Here is a 13,338-nt window from a genome sequence, read left to right as displayed (position 1 = left end):
CCCCCCCCCCACCCCCAATCGGCACACAAATCAGCACCAGCATCCCCCCTCCCCCACATCGGGTGAATCTGATTTTTTTAGAACTATGCTCTTCCCTTACCTCCGGGAAGGTGAATGTGTTTCCATCCTGCCCCAATCAGAAAGCAGACTCTTTCCTGATCCTCCTCACTGAGTGCTTCAGCCCCTTGCCACTCCCCAGGGACATCACTGGAACCCACACCAAGCAAGACCCGGTGAGAGGTCCTGTTCCCTCGTGACCCCAAGTGATGACGGAGTCCAGGGTTGATCAAGGACTTCATATGACAGCAACAGCATTGTGGAATGGACATGGGTCCATCATCCTTGAGCTGTGGCTTGGGCATCTTATTTTTGTTCATTTTTTTTTTTTGAGTGCAGTATCAGAGTTTAGAGGGATTTTTTATTTCCTTGATTAACATGATTTCCCAGGTTGTTGCATCCAGGACATAGCGGCAACCTCAGCCTTAAACTTTGTTTCTGCTCCTACCCTGGAGCCCCAGGCAGCATCAGAGGGTCTAACCCCTGCCCAGCCACCCTATTGTAAGGAAACTCCATCAGAAATTCAACTGGCTTCCAAACTCCCTCAGCCTCTGTGTCTTCTTTTAGAGCTCTGGGTGTTCCCAGGGTAGCCTCTGGCTGAGAGGGTGGGGTACAGCTGGAGGGGAGGACAGTCCAAGCTTCTTGGACTCCAGGCGGGGGGGAGTAGAACGTGGGCAGCCGTGTTCACAGGGCCTTGGGCCCCGCAGCTGCCTGGGCTTTGCACAAGTCCCATGAGAATAGGACCTGCCCAGCTCCTGGATGCATGCAAGGCTGCCCCCGAGAAATCTTTATTGTAGGAAGTGGAAGGAAGATCCACATGCTCAGAGGACTTCATGCAGTTTCTAATTCAGAGCACTGAAATTGTGAATCCCGACAGAGCTGCATTTGGAATGCAAAGACGTGGCTTTAATCTCTCCCACTCACAGCCAGTGGGGTGCGGGATCCCCAGGAGTGGCCAGAGCTCACACCAGATTCCCCATCTTATCTGGCTGTGGACATGACTGGAGGGTCATGGACATGGTCCAGGACATGCTCTCTGGCAGGTGGGGTGGAGGGGACTTTCCAAGGGCAAAATAACCTGCTCCTCCTCAAGAGATCCAGGTCTCTTCCACCCCTGGCACCTGAGGCCACATCCTGGAAGTCAGCCAGGGTGGCCAGCAAGGGCTGAGGCTGCCAGGCCCAGAGGTGCTTGGAGGTAAGGGAAACTGATGCTCAAGGACACCACTTATCAAAGAGGACCCAGGGAGCCCCTAGGGTTCAGAGAAGGCTGGGTCACTATCTGGTCATCTTGCCCTCCTGTTAGAGCTTAGATTCCCACCATCCTTAAGAGAAACCATTCAAAACCCTTTCATCGCACCCTGGCCTCGGGCCTGCCCCACCCCCTCCCAACCTTGCCTCTAGCTTGTGACCCCTAGTGGAAGCCCCTCACAGGTAAGCCAAGCCTAAAGACTGCTCCACGGGGCAGCAGAGGGACCCCCCCCAACCTCACCTGTTGGGTGGGGAAGCCGGGGGGGGGGGCCTCTGACAAAGCTGACAGAACTCCTATCACTGAGGGGCCAGACACACAACAAATCCCTTTGTACTCAGCAAGCAAAGTCAGATCTAGTTTTTCTCCTGCGTAGAAATGTTGGAATACACCAGATGGGGTGGGGGGGAACTGAGGACCCCAGCAATAGTTCCGGCTCCGCTACCTTGAGCAAAGCACTGCAACTCACCTGAAGGTTTCCCCCCTTTGAGAATACCAAGTACCCTCGAGGGTCTCTTCCATGACCACATTTTGAAATATATCTGGCCTCTCAATGGCCGCGAAGATTACGATGGGACAGTTGGGAATCATGGGGTGTCCTGTGTCCTGTTGCCCGGCAGCCCCGCCTTCCCAAACCTGTGCTTCCGGCGCCCCCTTGTGGCTGTCAGGCACAGCGGCTCCCAGAGGCTGAGAAGCGAGGCAGAGAGAGTTGGGAGGTCACAGGTCCCCTTCAGGAAGGTACTGCTGAGTGGCTTCCGCTTCTTCCTGCAGCCCTTACAACTAAGCAGCGGCTCCAGGCCTCACCAATAGAGGGGTGCTCCACAAGGAGCTGCATCCAAAACACTCTTGGATCCAAAGAGGAGGAAGCAGCAAGGACAAGGATACTCGCCCACTTAGTTTCCAAGCCACCTGTTGTTCAGGGCCTAGCTCATTCACTTCCAAACTTCTTGTCACACTCAGCCTGCTTCTACAGGACAAAAGCAGACTGAGCTCCTCCTGCCCCGATCCTACCACGCTGGACTGGATGCTGCAAGCTGGGCCTTCTGGTGGCTCACCTGCACATAGGCCCAAGGAAAAGCCAAGAAAGGTGCTGTGCAGTAGGCTTTACTCCTAGCCAGGGCCTCCACCCCAGGGTGGCACCTCTGGCCTTCCATTCACCAGGCCCCCATTCGCCTCTGCTCCCACCTCCACCCTGCCTCCTGGGGGTTCACGCTGTCCACTCCAGGTTCCGGGAGTCCAGGGCTGGCCAGGAGGATGGGCTAGCCCTGAAGTCACTCATCACATGGCCAGCCTGAGGGAGGCCAAGGCAAGTCCGGCCCAGAGTCTGAAGGGCCCCACAAGGAGATTCCCAGGCTACAGAGGGGCCAGGGGCACTATGCCCCAAAGGCCCTGACAGTTCACCTTCTGTTACAGGGCTCTGGGCTTTTGGACTGCATGGTCCCAAACCCCCATTCACACAGGGTGGCTGCCAACAAGGCCAGCTGTCAGTGGGACTCCAACGACCCATCTCTATAGCACTTCTCTTCCACATGGCTGGTCTGCTCCAGAAGCCACTGCCGCTCATGCTCGTTCACTGTCAGCCTGAACGTCACCTCTTGGAAGACGCTGCTCACGGCCACCTATGTGAGCCAGGGACACCAGGGGCAGCTAAGTTACAGCCACAAGCTCTAGCACCACTGGGCCCCACCGCCCGCCCCGGGCCTCGCCCTCCCACCAGCGACATCCTTACCTGCTCAAAGTGAAGCTTCCGGAACATCCGGATACTCGGTTCATTTCCTTGCCCAATTTTAGCCTCAAACTTGGTCAGACCTAGTTTGGTCACTCCTCCCAGAGAAGATCGGAGAGAGGGACGAGCCACAGGATGAAGCAACCCCTCACAGCCCCTGCACTTCCTCTCCCACTTTGCAGTGGAGGCACCTGTCACCTGGCCCCCACCCCCCACCCTGAAGAAGGCCTGCTCCCAACATGCCCCCGCCCTCACCTGGGGCCTGGCCACTTCTCCACTGTCTCTCAGGCTTCCTTACCATATGACATCATCATGAGAACAGCCTCGGTGCCAAAGCCTTTGCCCCTGCAGCTGGGCTCTAGGAGAAACAATGGCAATCACTGGCGCCGTGTGCCAGGCTCCGCCGTAGGCACGGCTGTGAGGCAGCCAAAACCTCATTTCATCCTCAACTCGGCACGGCTGGTACTATTATTGCCGTTGTGCAGATAGGGAAATAGAGTTGAAACGACTCGCACAAGGGCTCCCAGCTTAGAGGCACGCAGCAACCCGACCCCAGAGCCGACCCTTTAACCTCAGTGTCCTGCCTCATCAGGACAGTCTTAGGGGAAAGCTGGGGACCAAGGAGGACACAAACTAGAGGGGCTCCCCCCGCAGCACGGGAAGATGCTCCAAGGAAGGTCATGTATTTTGGGAGGGTCCCCAGCACTCAGGCCCCCAGCGGGGATGAGGCAGAATGAAGTTTGAAGACCCCCCAAAACCGAAGGTTAAATTCACCCCTAAGCAGAAGACAGGAATAAAGCAAACGACCACGGGTGAACCAGCAGGCCACTGGAGTGCCAGGCGGCAGCGTGCCCCAGCTCGGTGCCGGGCTCCCCAGTGCGGAACCTCCCACCGAGCTGAGTGCCTTACGCAGCCTCAGCTGGCTCAAGGTTCAGCGGCTCCAAGGGCCAGAAGGGAGGGAAGGCAGGGCCAGGTAGAACCAACCTGCAATCATGACCTCAATCTCCCCCAAGGAAGGGTCCCCTAGATCTGTGAGAAAGAGGTTTACATCTCCCGCCATGCAGCTCTCTTCAGTGGTGCTCAGCTGGGCCTGCCACTTCTCTGCATCCAGCACAATGAACGTACACTCTAAGGAAAGAGGCGACAGGGTTATCACCTACCCTCCCCGAGGAAGGGAAGGGACGACAGTCTTCCTACCCAAACCAGAGAACTGTAGAGCACTGTGTGCCAGGAGGAAAACGGGCCCAGAGCTTCCTTTAGCTGATGCCAAAGCCCTAAATTTGCCTCACGCAGGAAAAGACGGGAGTCCAAACAGCAGCTATATTCTCAGAGAGCAGGAACCACAGGTGCGTTTGAGCAAGAGATGTGAGGGGCAGGGCCTCGACTTACAACCAGAGCCCCACATGCTTTCCTTCCGCTAAATCCTTCCAAGCCTGATGCACTGAGTGGGGAAAAAGACAAAAGCCTCAGTCACAGGGACTGGCTTCCGTGGGCATCAGGGTATGACGGTTTCAGGCACCTTCCAGACTTTCCATGAAGGGGTTTTCATAAGGTTACTGGGACCCAGGAGGGCTACAGCTGGAATGAGAAACGGAGGGAACCTGGAGACGGCCTCTGGAGCCAGCCCTCCCGCTGCCAGCCCAGCCCGGGGCCGGCGATCCTCACTGGCCGCGTCCTCCCGCCAGCTCCGCTGCATTGAATACTCCTGCTCCAGCGTCAGTGGCTCGGAGGCGGTCAAACGCTGCAGCTCCTCGGATTTCATCCACTCGTGGTACCTGCAGGGACAGGGGAGGGCCTGATTCAGAAGTACAGGTCTGAGAAGTGGGTGGTAGGAAGGAGAACCCCACAGGGCTAACACAGGGCTCATAAAAGATCCAAGGAGGGACGCCCGGGGGGGGTCAGTCAGTTAAGCGTCCGACTCTCGATTTCGGCTCAGGTCACGATGTCCAGGTTGTGAGATGGAGCCCTGCACCAGCCCCGAGCTGGGCATGGAGCCTGCTTGGGATTCTCTCTCTCTCTCCCTCTGCCCCTCCCACTGCTCACACTTGGGTTTGCTCTCTCTCTCCTCTCTTTAACAAAACAAAACAAAACAAAAATCCAAGGAAAGGGTTATAATAGCTCCTTAGGCGGAGGGCCACAAGCACAAGACCTAGAAGCAGGCTGGTCTTCCAAAAGACCAGCAGGAGGGATCAGTTCTGTCTACCCAGCTTCCCATCCTGTCCCAGGGGTCAGAGCGGAGGAGTAGTCTGAAGTCAAACATTCCTCAAATTCCTGAGCAGAAGTATATGGCAAGCTGACATCAGTAAGGATGGCTGGACGTATCTCCACAAAGGCCAGACAGGAACCCCCAAAAAGAAAAACTACAGGGGCGCCTGGGTGGCTCAGTTAAGGGTCTGCCTTCAACTCAGGTCATGATCCTGGGGTCCTGGGATCGAGCCCAGTAGAGCCCTGAGGGTGCTCCCTGCTCAGCAGAGAGCCTACTCCTCCCCTACCCTCTATACCCGCCCCCCCCGTGTGCATGCGCTTGCTCTCTCAAATAAATCAAATCTTTAAAAAAGAAAAGAAAAACTACAAGTAGAGAATACACCCCTACATCACCACCATCCCAGCCTACAAGACATATGCCAACTGCCCCAGCAAGAGTCCCACCCTGAGACTCAGTTCTGGCCTTTCAAAACAGTAGACATCAAAACAACCCATCAGCTCAGTTTGATGACAAGCTACCATCATGTCTTCAAGAACTGAGCATATTTGGAGCATCTGGGTGGCTCAGTTGGTTGAGCAGCTGGCTATGGGTTTCAGCTCAGGTCATAATCTCAGGGTCCTGGGATGGAGCCCCATGTCTGGGCTCCATGCTCAGCGGGGAGCCTACTCCAGGATTCTCTCTCTCCCTCTGCCCCTCCCCCCCTCACTCCCACTCTCTCTAAAATAAACAAATCTTAAAAATAAAAAAAAAACTAAGCATATTCACTGGCAACAGAGGAATGTCACTAATTTACAATTACGCAGTTTCTTTTCTTACACCCATTTAGTTTACATAAAATAATTGCTTGCTGAAAGTCCAAAAAAGGAAGCTGAGAGGATGAAAGGGAAAAGCTAAGGGAGGGGTGACTTCCTCCAGGGAAGTCTTCATCCTCTGCTTCAGTGCTCACTTCTTTCTGTAATGACTTCTCACAGCAATGTTTCTCCTTCTTAGAGGAAACAGCCTCTGAGATTTGGGCTAAGGAAGGCTGACCCTCCTAGCTGCATCTTGGAAAGCTGGTTTGCACCCCATATTAGCAGGACTGTTACCTAGGCACGTGCTCTGCAGTGTAGGGTACCAGCACCACCTTCTTCCCCAGCAGCAAGGTGTTCTCATTTGACCTCATGGTAGCAGCCTGCAGGAGGGGAGGGCAAACACCAGGACCCTGTGTTTCCTCCCACTTAGGGTGGGAGCCCTGGGCCTTCAGTTACCTAAATGCCTCCCAGAGCTAAGTTGTCAGAAGAGCCTTGGTCCTTCTTTCTTTCCAAACATTTCAGAGAACACGGACTCTAGACCCCTTGCGAGAAGGCGAAGAGGGCCGGTTAAAGATAATTACAAAATCCTTGCGTCGCATCTCAAGGGACTAGGCCTGAGCTCGCCATTTCTGCGTGTCCCTTCCATCCCACCTCGCTTAACTACGAGGCCTCAAACCCAAGCACCAAGACTTAACCCCAAAGCTCCCATCACGTGCCCCCGTCCCGAGACTCCGCCCCAGGATCAATCTTCAGCCCCGCTTTAAAGCTATTTCCAGCTTCTCTCCCCAGCGACCACCCCAGCCACCGGACTCGGGCCCTCTCTCCTCCCGACCCACCAAGCCAGGTCTAGCCAGGCCGCTCCGGGGTGAGGCGGGCTTAAGTTCTCAGTCCCCTCCCCTTTGTGTGGACCCGTAGGCCACTCTCCTCGATCACCCCAACCACCGCGGTCCCGGAGCGGCTCAGCTCACACCCACTGCCCGCCGAAGAAAGCGTCCCCAGCAGAGAGGGCGACCCACCTCTTCCGACCCTCCCCGCTTCCCCTCCGGCCCGCTGCCCCCCTTCCCGCACGCGCCCGGGAGTGCCCCTCCCCCGTTTCCGCCACGCAGACGGCAGCCGCCCCGGCCCAATCCCGGTCCCGCCTCCGCGAGGCGCCCAATCAGCGCGCTGCGCCCCGCCCAGGGCGCGCACGGGCAAGGTGGACTCCGGGCGCGGGCGCATGCGCGCCGTGGGCGCTGGTGCGGGACAGCTGGCGCCGGCGGCGGCGGCGGCGGAGGCAAAGGGGCAGGAGGCGGCGGCCGCGGCGGCCCGGAGCGAGCCGGGGTGCAGGTGTCTGGCTGGACGGGAGGGTGGGATGGGCTTGGGCGGCGCCAGGCTCGGGGCTGCTCCAGGAGGGAGGAGGAAGTCGGGGAAAGGCTCCGAGCGGGGCCCTTGAGAAGAGGGGGAGGCTTGAGGCTGAGGAGCCCAAAGGCAGGGCAGAAAACAGGTTGGGGGGGTGGGAAATGGAGTCCCCGTTAGAAAGGAGAAGTTTGGGAGCAACGAGTTGGGTTGGGGAGCGACCCGGGCAAGCCCTAGCCCTAAGCAAACAAGTTTGTTGCCCTAGGCGGAGGAGACTGTTATATGGGCTGCCCTGTGTGGTAGTGAGCTCGCCGTTCCTGGCATGGAATGTGGATGGCCACCGCAGAGTGTACAAAGGGGGCGCCTCGTGGTGAGCGAGACTTAGTGGCTTGCGGGTCTCCTTCTATCACTTGGAGTCTGAGCGGCATTGAATACCTTCATGCCCCGCACAGCAAGGGAAAAGTTGGAGGAAACCATCCAGGTGTCAGTCTTCCAGAGCTGTCTCATGACAGGTATCGAGGCCATGTCTGCAATGAAAGTACGGGGCCAGGGTGCTCTCCAGAACTGTCCCCCAGCGCCAGCGACGTCTATCAGAAAGCTCAAGTCTACTCTTTCGCCCTAGGGAGCCGTAGCAGCCGCCGCCCCGGCAGGGAAGGAACCTAAGGAATCTCGGCTGCCCAGCGACCCTTCCTCACTTTTGGAAATGGCGGGTGAAATCACAGAGACCGGGGAGCTCTATTCTCCCTACGTGAGTTTTACTTTCAGGACCTGTTTTACCCACATCATTGCCGCGGGCTCCTAGAGAAGCACCGCGCTTCGGGGACTGTACTAGTGAGGACAGCGGCTTTGAGACCCTGGTGGAAGCCACGGTGGGGGACGCCGATGGGCAGCCACGGCCTTGCGGCTGTCCTGGCTCAGAGCATGTTATGAGAGTTTGTTCACGAGTTGGATGCTGGTCAGAGAGTGGTCAAGGAAAGAAAGCTGACTTGCTGATTCCTTGTGATCTTGATGCCGTGACCACTAGCACTTGCAAATGGTGCTACTGCTCTGGGGATGGTGACTGACAGCTGTTGACTCTGGGTTTGCTCATCTCAGCAGTTTGAAAGCACTTTGGTTGCCAGCTGAATTGTAAGTTGTGCAACTTTCATGGTCTTGGGTGGCGTAAGAGGCAGAGAAGGCTTGCAGAGACTTCCAAGTGCAATTTGCTGGAGTCTGTAATTAGAACAATTAGAAGGATTGATTTCTTACTGTGTTGGGTCTGTTACCCTCCCCCCAACACCCCACTTCCCACAGGTGCGCTCCGTTTATCTTCTTGGTGTAATGAAAGATTGGTCCTGGTTACATCACGGAGTCCTCTTGCCTGGATACCTAGCTGGAGGATTAGAATAATCAAATGATTGACTCATGGTGCTACTAAGTATCCCAGGGAAAAGCAGCACTGCCTGAAGTGACAAAAGTCCTCTTTCTAGAATTTACCTAACCTTAAGCAGCTTCCCCACTTTGCACTTAGTTCCTAGCCTGGGGGTCCCTGCTTTGTCTCTGCTAACTTCACAGACTCTAGAGCTGTGGCGTGATACCTAAGAAGGCATCTCAGAAAATATCGGGCAAAAAGCCTTTCTGACACCACGGTCTTCCTACTGGGTCTGTGTCTTTTGTGTGTAGCACCAAAGGAGCCTCCTTTCTCTCCATAATTTATCAGGGGAAAAATTCTTTCTTGAACTTTGGACTGAATCTAATTGTGTTCCTCTCATCTGCGGAATTGTGTAACAGCTCACAGCCTCCTCTTGGTATCAGCAGTGAAATGGCCCCACTAACCATAAAAGTTGCCATGCCCCCTGCTGCTGCTCGGAGCATCTATATGTTTAGAGATGAGAAAATGAGTTATTTCTGTAACTGAGTTTTAGAAAGGAAAAAACTTTGATATGCTCACTTTTCTTGTGTCTCCAGTTATTCACATAATCATTTCACATGTCAGTATGTACCCACAGGAAATTGGGCAGTGAGGCCTAAAGGCCTCAGTGGGTTCTGCTCCCCACCCCCAACTTTCCTGTGTGTTGGTTTTGTTTGAGGTCTGTGTTTAAAGGCATACTCTGGGCATTTGCCATAAACAATGGCTTGCATTCTCTTATCCTACCGGTGGAGAGAGATGTAGAGAAGAGATGGGTGGGTGGTGTTGAGGGTGAGGTGGCATTAGCCGGGGGTTAGAGGTCAGGGTTTGAGGAGACACCGTACCTTCTTCCTGAGTTTTCCCTAGGGAGAGTGGTTCTTGATCCCTTGTGAGACCGGGAGAAGGGCATAGGTTCACCAACCGCTGAGCCCAGGAAAACAGTGGAACTCACTTCACTAGACACTGCTTTGAATCCCCTGCTCAGCACAATGCAGGCAGGAACTGCTCTTCAGGTCTTGCAAAACGGAGATACTGAGCACTTACTTGGTTCATGAAGGTGCATCAGCCCATGACCTGGGTTATTCTCAACACAAAGCCTCTCCCTACTTCGGCGTTGCCCTGTTGTCCGTTCTTTTCCTCTTCACGGGTGCCTGGGATGCTTGCCTTAGCTTGCATTATTCTGCATAAATTATGTGTAATGGGCAGACCAGCCTCACAGGGGACTCCGGTGACAGGCCCTCTCAGGGGTAGTGCTGGGTTCAAAACATGGCTCAGTCCCGCACGTCCCCCCCAGAAGTGATCTCAGAGCAGTCATGTCTGGGTTCCCTGTGTACAGGGACCAGGAGCGGCTCAGGGCTGCAGGGATTATGTGACCCAAATAGAGGATGAGTGGACCACCACCCAGACAAGGCCCAGCTGCTGAGGGCCCCGCCAGCCCAGTCTTGCCAAAGATCATTGCCGTTGCTTTCGAAGGAAAGGTCACTCGTTTCACAGCCTTAAATCCTAGTCATTGCTTCCACATCTCTGCTGCCTTCTGTTTCCTTTGACAGCTGTCACTGGGGAAGTGGACGAAAACTGCCCATGATGCGTGCCTAAACGCCCGTCTGTGGGTGACACCACTGGGTGGGAGGTAAGGCAGCAGGAACACTGTGCGCTGAACTCCCTAGAGCCCGGGGGCGCGGATCCACCATCCCAGGGAATGGTGGAGAATGGGAGGAGGCAGTTTAGCCTGTAGCGAGGCTTGATGCTTCTGCTTTCGGCCACACCTTCCAGGAGCTGGGCCCCACACTACTGGCAGAAGAGACTGTCTCCTTCCTCCTCCTCCTGCCCTACAACTGCCTTTGACCTGGCCTGTGGCTCAGCTCAGATTTGTCTCCTGCTCCATGGTCTTTGTAATTGGTCCTCACCAGCACCTTTATTTTTTTTTTTTTAAGATTTTATTTACTTATTTTTCAAAGAGAGAGAGAGCACAAGCAGGGGGAGTGGCAGGGAGAGGGAGAAGCAGGCTTCCCGCAGAGCAGGGAGCCCGATGTGGGGCTCAATCCCAGGACCCTGGGATCACAATGACCTGAGCCAGAGGCAGACGCTTAACCGACTGAGCCACCCAGGGACCGCACACCAGCACCTTTATTGAAGGTCAAGAGGCTTTAACTCTCACCAGGGAGGTGAAGAAGTCTCACGTTATCCTATAGGGTTCCCAGAGCCCCACTAGGCCCGGAGTTCTTACTTTGAAACTAAAAAATAGCAACGGCATAGGACAAATCTGATTTACCGTTTCTGCTCCTGATGGTCCGTCCCTAATTAGCTTCTTCATAAAGTTCTTAAAGGATCTTTTGCACTGAGACTTATTTGAAGTGTCCGTTGGGAGTGTGTTTATTTCATTGTGTTTATCAGCAGTGGTTCTCAGCTGGTGGCAATCTTGGCTGCTCCCCCACCGCCCCACACACACCACCCCAGGACATTTGGCAATGTCCGGAGACATTGTGATCATCACAACACGGGTACAAGGTTGGGGGAACTGGAACCTAGTCGGTAGAGACTGGGGATGCTGCTATACATCCTGCAGTCCACAGGACAGCCCCACCGCAAAGAAGAATCTGGCCCCAAATGTCAAAAGTGCTCAGGCTGAAAGCCCCTGCTCTACGGTAGGCCCTTGACCTTTACATCTCAAGACCTTCAGGCATCACTGAATTCGCAAATGCCTCTTGTACTATTTCATTTCCTTATAAAACTTTTGGCTAAGAACCATCACTTTCTTTTTACTTCCATCACGAGAACCTTCACTGGGGCCATTTTCCATAAAGAGAAAGGGTCCACCCTTCCTAAATGTTACTGCTCAGAAAAGCAATATGCAGAGAACAAAGCTGCAGGGAGCTGTAGGAACACGGTTCAAACTTGTTTTAATCCTTCTGGGATCTGTCTGTGGGATCAAACGGGGACTGTGATGTTTAAAACGGGACAAAGACTGGGACTTACGTCAGAGAAGACCTAGCCAGATCCAGTCAGCTCAGCTGAGGATTCCTAGCTGGAGGCTGTGTGCCATGCACCCTGAGAAGTGACACACAGGCCACAATGAGCCTCACATGGAGCAATGGGGAAAAGATAACATTGAAAACCCAAACTAGGACATAAGTGTTCTTGTTCCAGGGTTCAAAAGAGGGGAGCAGGACTGGAAGGGTTTTGTGCTGAAAGCAGCATTTGAATATGTCCAGTGTTGGGTGGGATTTGAAGGGCTGGGCAGGAGGCACAGGGGGGCAGGTGCCCTCTGCCAAGTGTAAATAGACTATGGGCAGAGCTCTTTCCTGTCCACGGGATGCCTTCCTGTCCAGCACTCATGCGTGCTCTCAGCACCTGCCTGGAAGCCTGTCCCTCCCTAACCACTGTCCGGCCCCTTCTTCCCCCATCTCTATTAAAAAAAAAAAAAAAATTCTGACTAAGGTTAGGAAAACAGGCCCCAATTTGTATGTTTCTGATAAAAAAAAAAATTCAGTACAAGGTTATTTTAGAAAATTTTTTAAAATATAGAAGAGTGCATATTTCTAAGAATGGGGAAGTAAAAATGAGAGATGGGTAGGTGTTCCCAGAGATGAAGTATTTGTGTTGTTGTTTTTAACAGAAACAGATTTTTAACAGAAAAGCCAGCTGTAAGTCAGCCGATGTCCTAGAGCACGGGGAGCCCAGTTAGGAAGAGGCTGTCCCAGTCCAGGCTGGAAGCAATTAAATGGGAATTTAGCAATTAAATGTAAATGGGAATCGAACCAGAGGTAGCCACAGAAGACTCTTCAGAAGGAGAATGGCTAGCGCGGGGATACGCAGAAGTGGGGGGGGTGACCAGCAGACAGTGGATTTGAGGTCTGCAGGAAGGCTGATGCGGAGAGAGGCGCAGTCACCCTCTGTCCAGCCGTGGTAGTTAAAGCCGCAGGACTGAGTGAAGTGGCTGAGGGAAAAATGAGTAGAGAGGAAAAGAGACCGCTTACGTCAGAGTGTAAGAAGGAATAAGGACTAAGAAAGCCCTTGGATTAGGCAAATAGGAGGTCACTGGTGATTTTGAAGAATGTAGTTTCAAAAGAGCTCTGGGGATGGAAACCACAAAGTACAGAAACTTGGAAATGAAGGCAGAGGAACTAGGTAGCTACTTCATTGAGTGGTTAAGAGAAGTGAGAGAATTGTGTTTCAAAGGTGTCAAGGATGCTTGTAGGCAGAGGGGAGGACCTGGTAGGAAGAAGATTCCAGAAAGAAGGACTGAGCCCAGAAGTTTGGGTGCAGGGCTCAGCGTCCCCCAGGAAGAAGGACACATGCCCCACAGGCAGGGAGGGCGTCAGGAGGATGCAGACACTGATTTTTGAACGAGGAGAGAGTGGGGCTTGGGGAGGGCATGTCAGATGGCCTCATTCACCTCCATAACATGGGAGGCAGCCTTCAGCTGAGAGGGGTGGGGTCAGGGGCTGGGGCACGAAGAGTGAGGTTTGATGGTTTCTTGTGGGAAATGCCGAGAAGTCCGTGGTGGAATAGAGACAGTCTGATGCTGAGGAGCACAGGTGAAGGAACCATTTGTTTGTTGTGGGACCAGTCATTCTAATTAAAAAAAAA

The 13,338-nt window shown here is 54.1% G+C and overlaps 2 protein-coding genes across 10 annotated transcripts in view; one reads left to right on the top strand and one right to left on the bottom strand.

Moving 5' to 3' along the window:
- Positions 1-2,391: 2,391 nt before the first annotated feature.
- Positions 2,392-7,115, bottom strand: NAT9 (N-acetyltransferase 9). 6 transcript variants are annotated; one of them, XM_006728087.3, is made up of 7 exons: positions 7,043-7,115; positions 6,321-6,406; positions 4,695-4,804; positions 4,014-4,157; positions 3,328-3,387; positions 3,033-3,127; positions 2,392-2,922 (listed from the first exon to the last, which is right to left on the bottom strand). In XM_006728087.3, exons 2-7 carry the CDS (start codon positions 6,395-6,397, stop codon positions 2,788-2,790), a joined length of 621 nt encoding a protein of 206 aa, XP_006728150.1. In that variant the 5' UTR covers positions 6,398-6,406; positions 7,043-7,115; the 3' UTR covers positions 2,392-2,787. The 6 variants fall into 6 exon arrangements, with proteins under 6 accessions (XP_006728150.1, XP_030893453.1, XP_081660675.1 ...); XM_031037593.2 differs by lacking the exon at positions 7,043-7,115 and adding an exon at positions 6,863-7,001; XM_081804549.1 differs by lacking the exon at positions 7,043-7,115 and adding an exon at positions 6,863-7,001 and having other exon boundaries at positions 3,033-3,112.
- A 90-nt stretch (positions 7,116-7,205) lies between these two features.
- Positions 7,206-13,338, top strand: part of SLC38A12 (solute carrier family 38 member 12) — a 53,538-nt gene continuing 47,405 nt past the window's right edge. For 2 of the 4 annotated variants that reach the window (XM_081804547.1, XM_081804545.1), the window contains exons 1-2: positions 7,206-7,352; positions 7,984-8,109. In XM_081804547.1, the coding sequence (XP_081660673.1) occupies positions 8,065-8,109 (45 nt within the window). In that variant the 5' untranslated portion in view covers positions 7,206-7,352; positions 7,984-8,064. Of the gene's footprint in view, positions 7,353-7,578; positions 7,874-7,983; positions 8,110-8,136; positions 8,490-13,338 lie in introns of those variants that run through there. The other 2 variants (XM_081804546.1, XM_081804548.1) reach the window with 2 other exon arrangements.

Source organism: Leptonychotes weddellii, chromosome 15, assembly GCF_054177405.1.
Source record: "Leptonychotes weddellii isolate Sample4059 chromosome 15, ASM5417740v2, whole genome shotgun sequence".
Lineage (NCBI taxonomy): Eukaryota > Metazoa > Chordata > Mammalia > Carnivora > Phocidae > Leptonychotes > Leptonychotes weddellii.
Note: the sequence above shows the minus strand (reverse complement) of the source record. Positions and strands in the feature narration are given on the sequence as shown.

Excerpts from the sequence above, each read along its gene's own strand:
- NAT9 (XM_006728087.3), bottom strand. The coding sequence starts at position 6,397 with ATGAGGTCAAATGAGAACACCTTGCTGCTGGGGAAGAAGGTGGTGCTG. Across the intron at positions 4,805-6,320 it reads ACTGCAGAGCACGTGCCTAG|GTACCACGAGTGGATGAAAT; the intron begins GTAACAGTCCTG and ends CTGTCCCTGCAG. Across the intron at positions 4,158-4,694 it reads CTGGCGGGAGGACGCGGCCA|AGTGTACGTTCATTGTGCTG; the intron begins GTGAGGATCGCC and ends CTCTTTCCTTAG.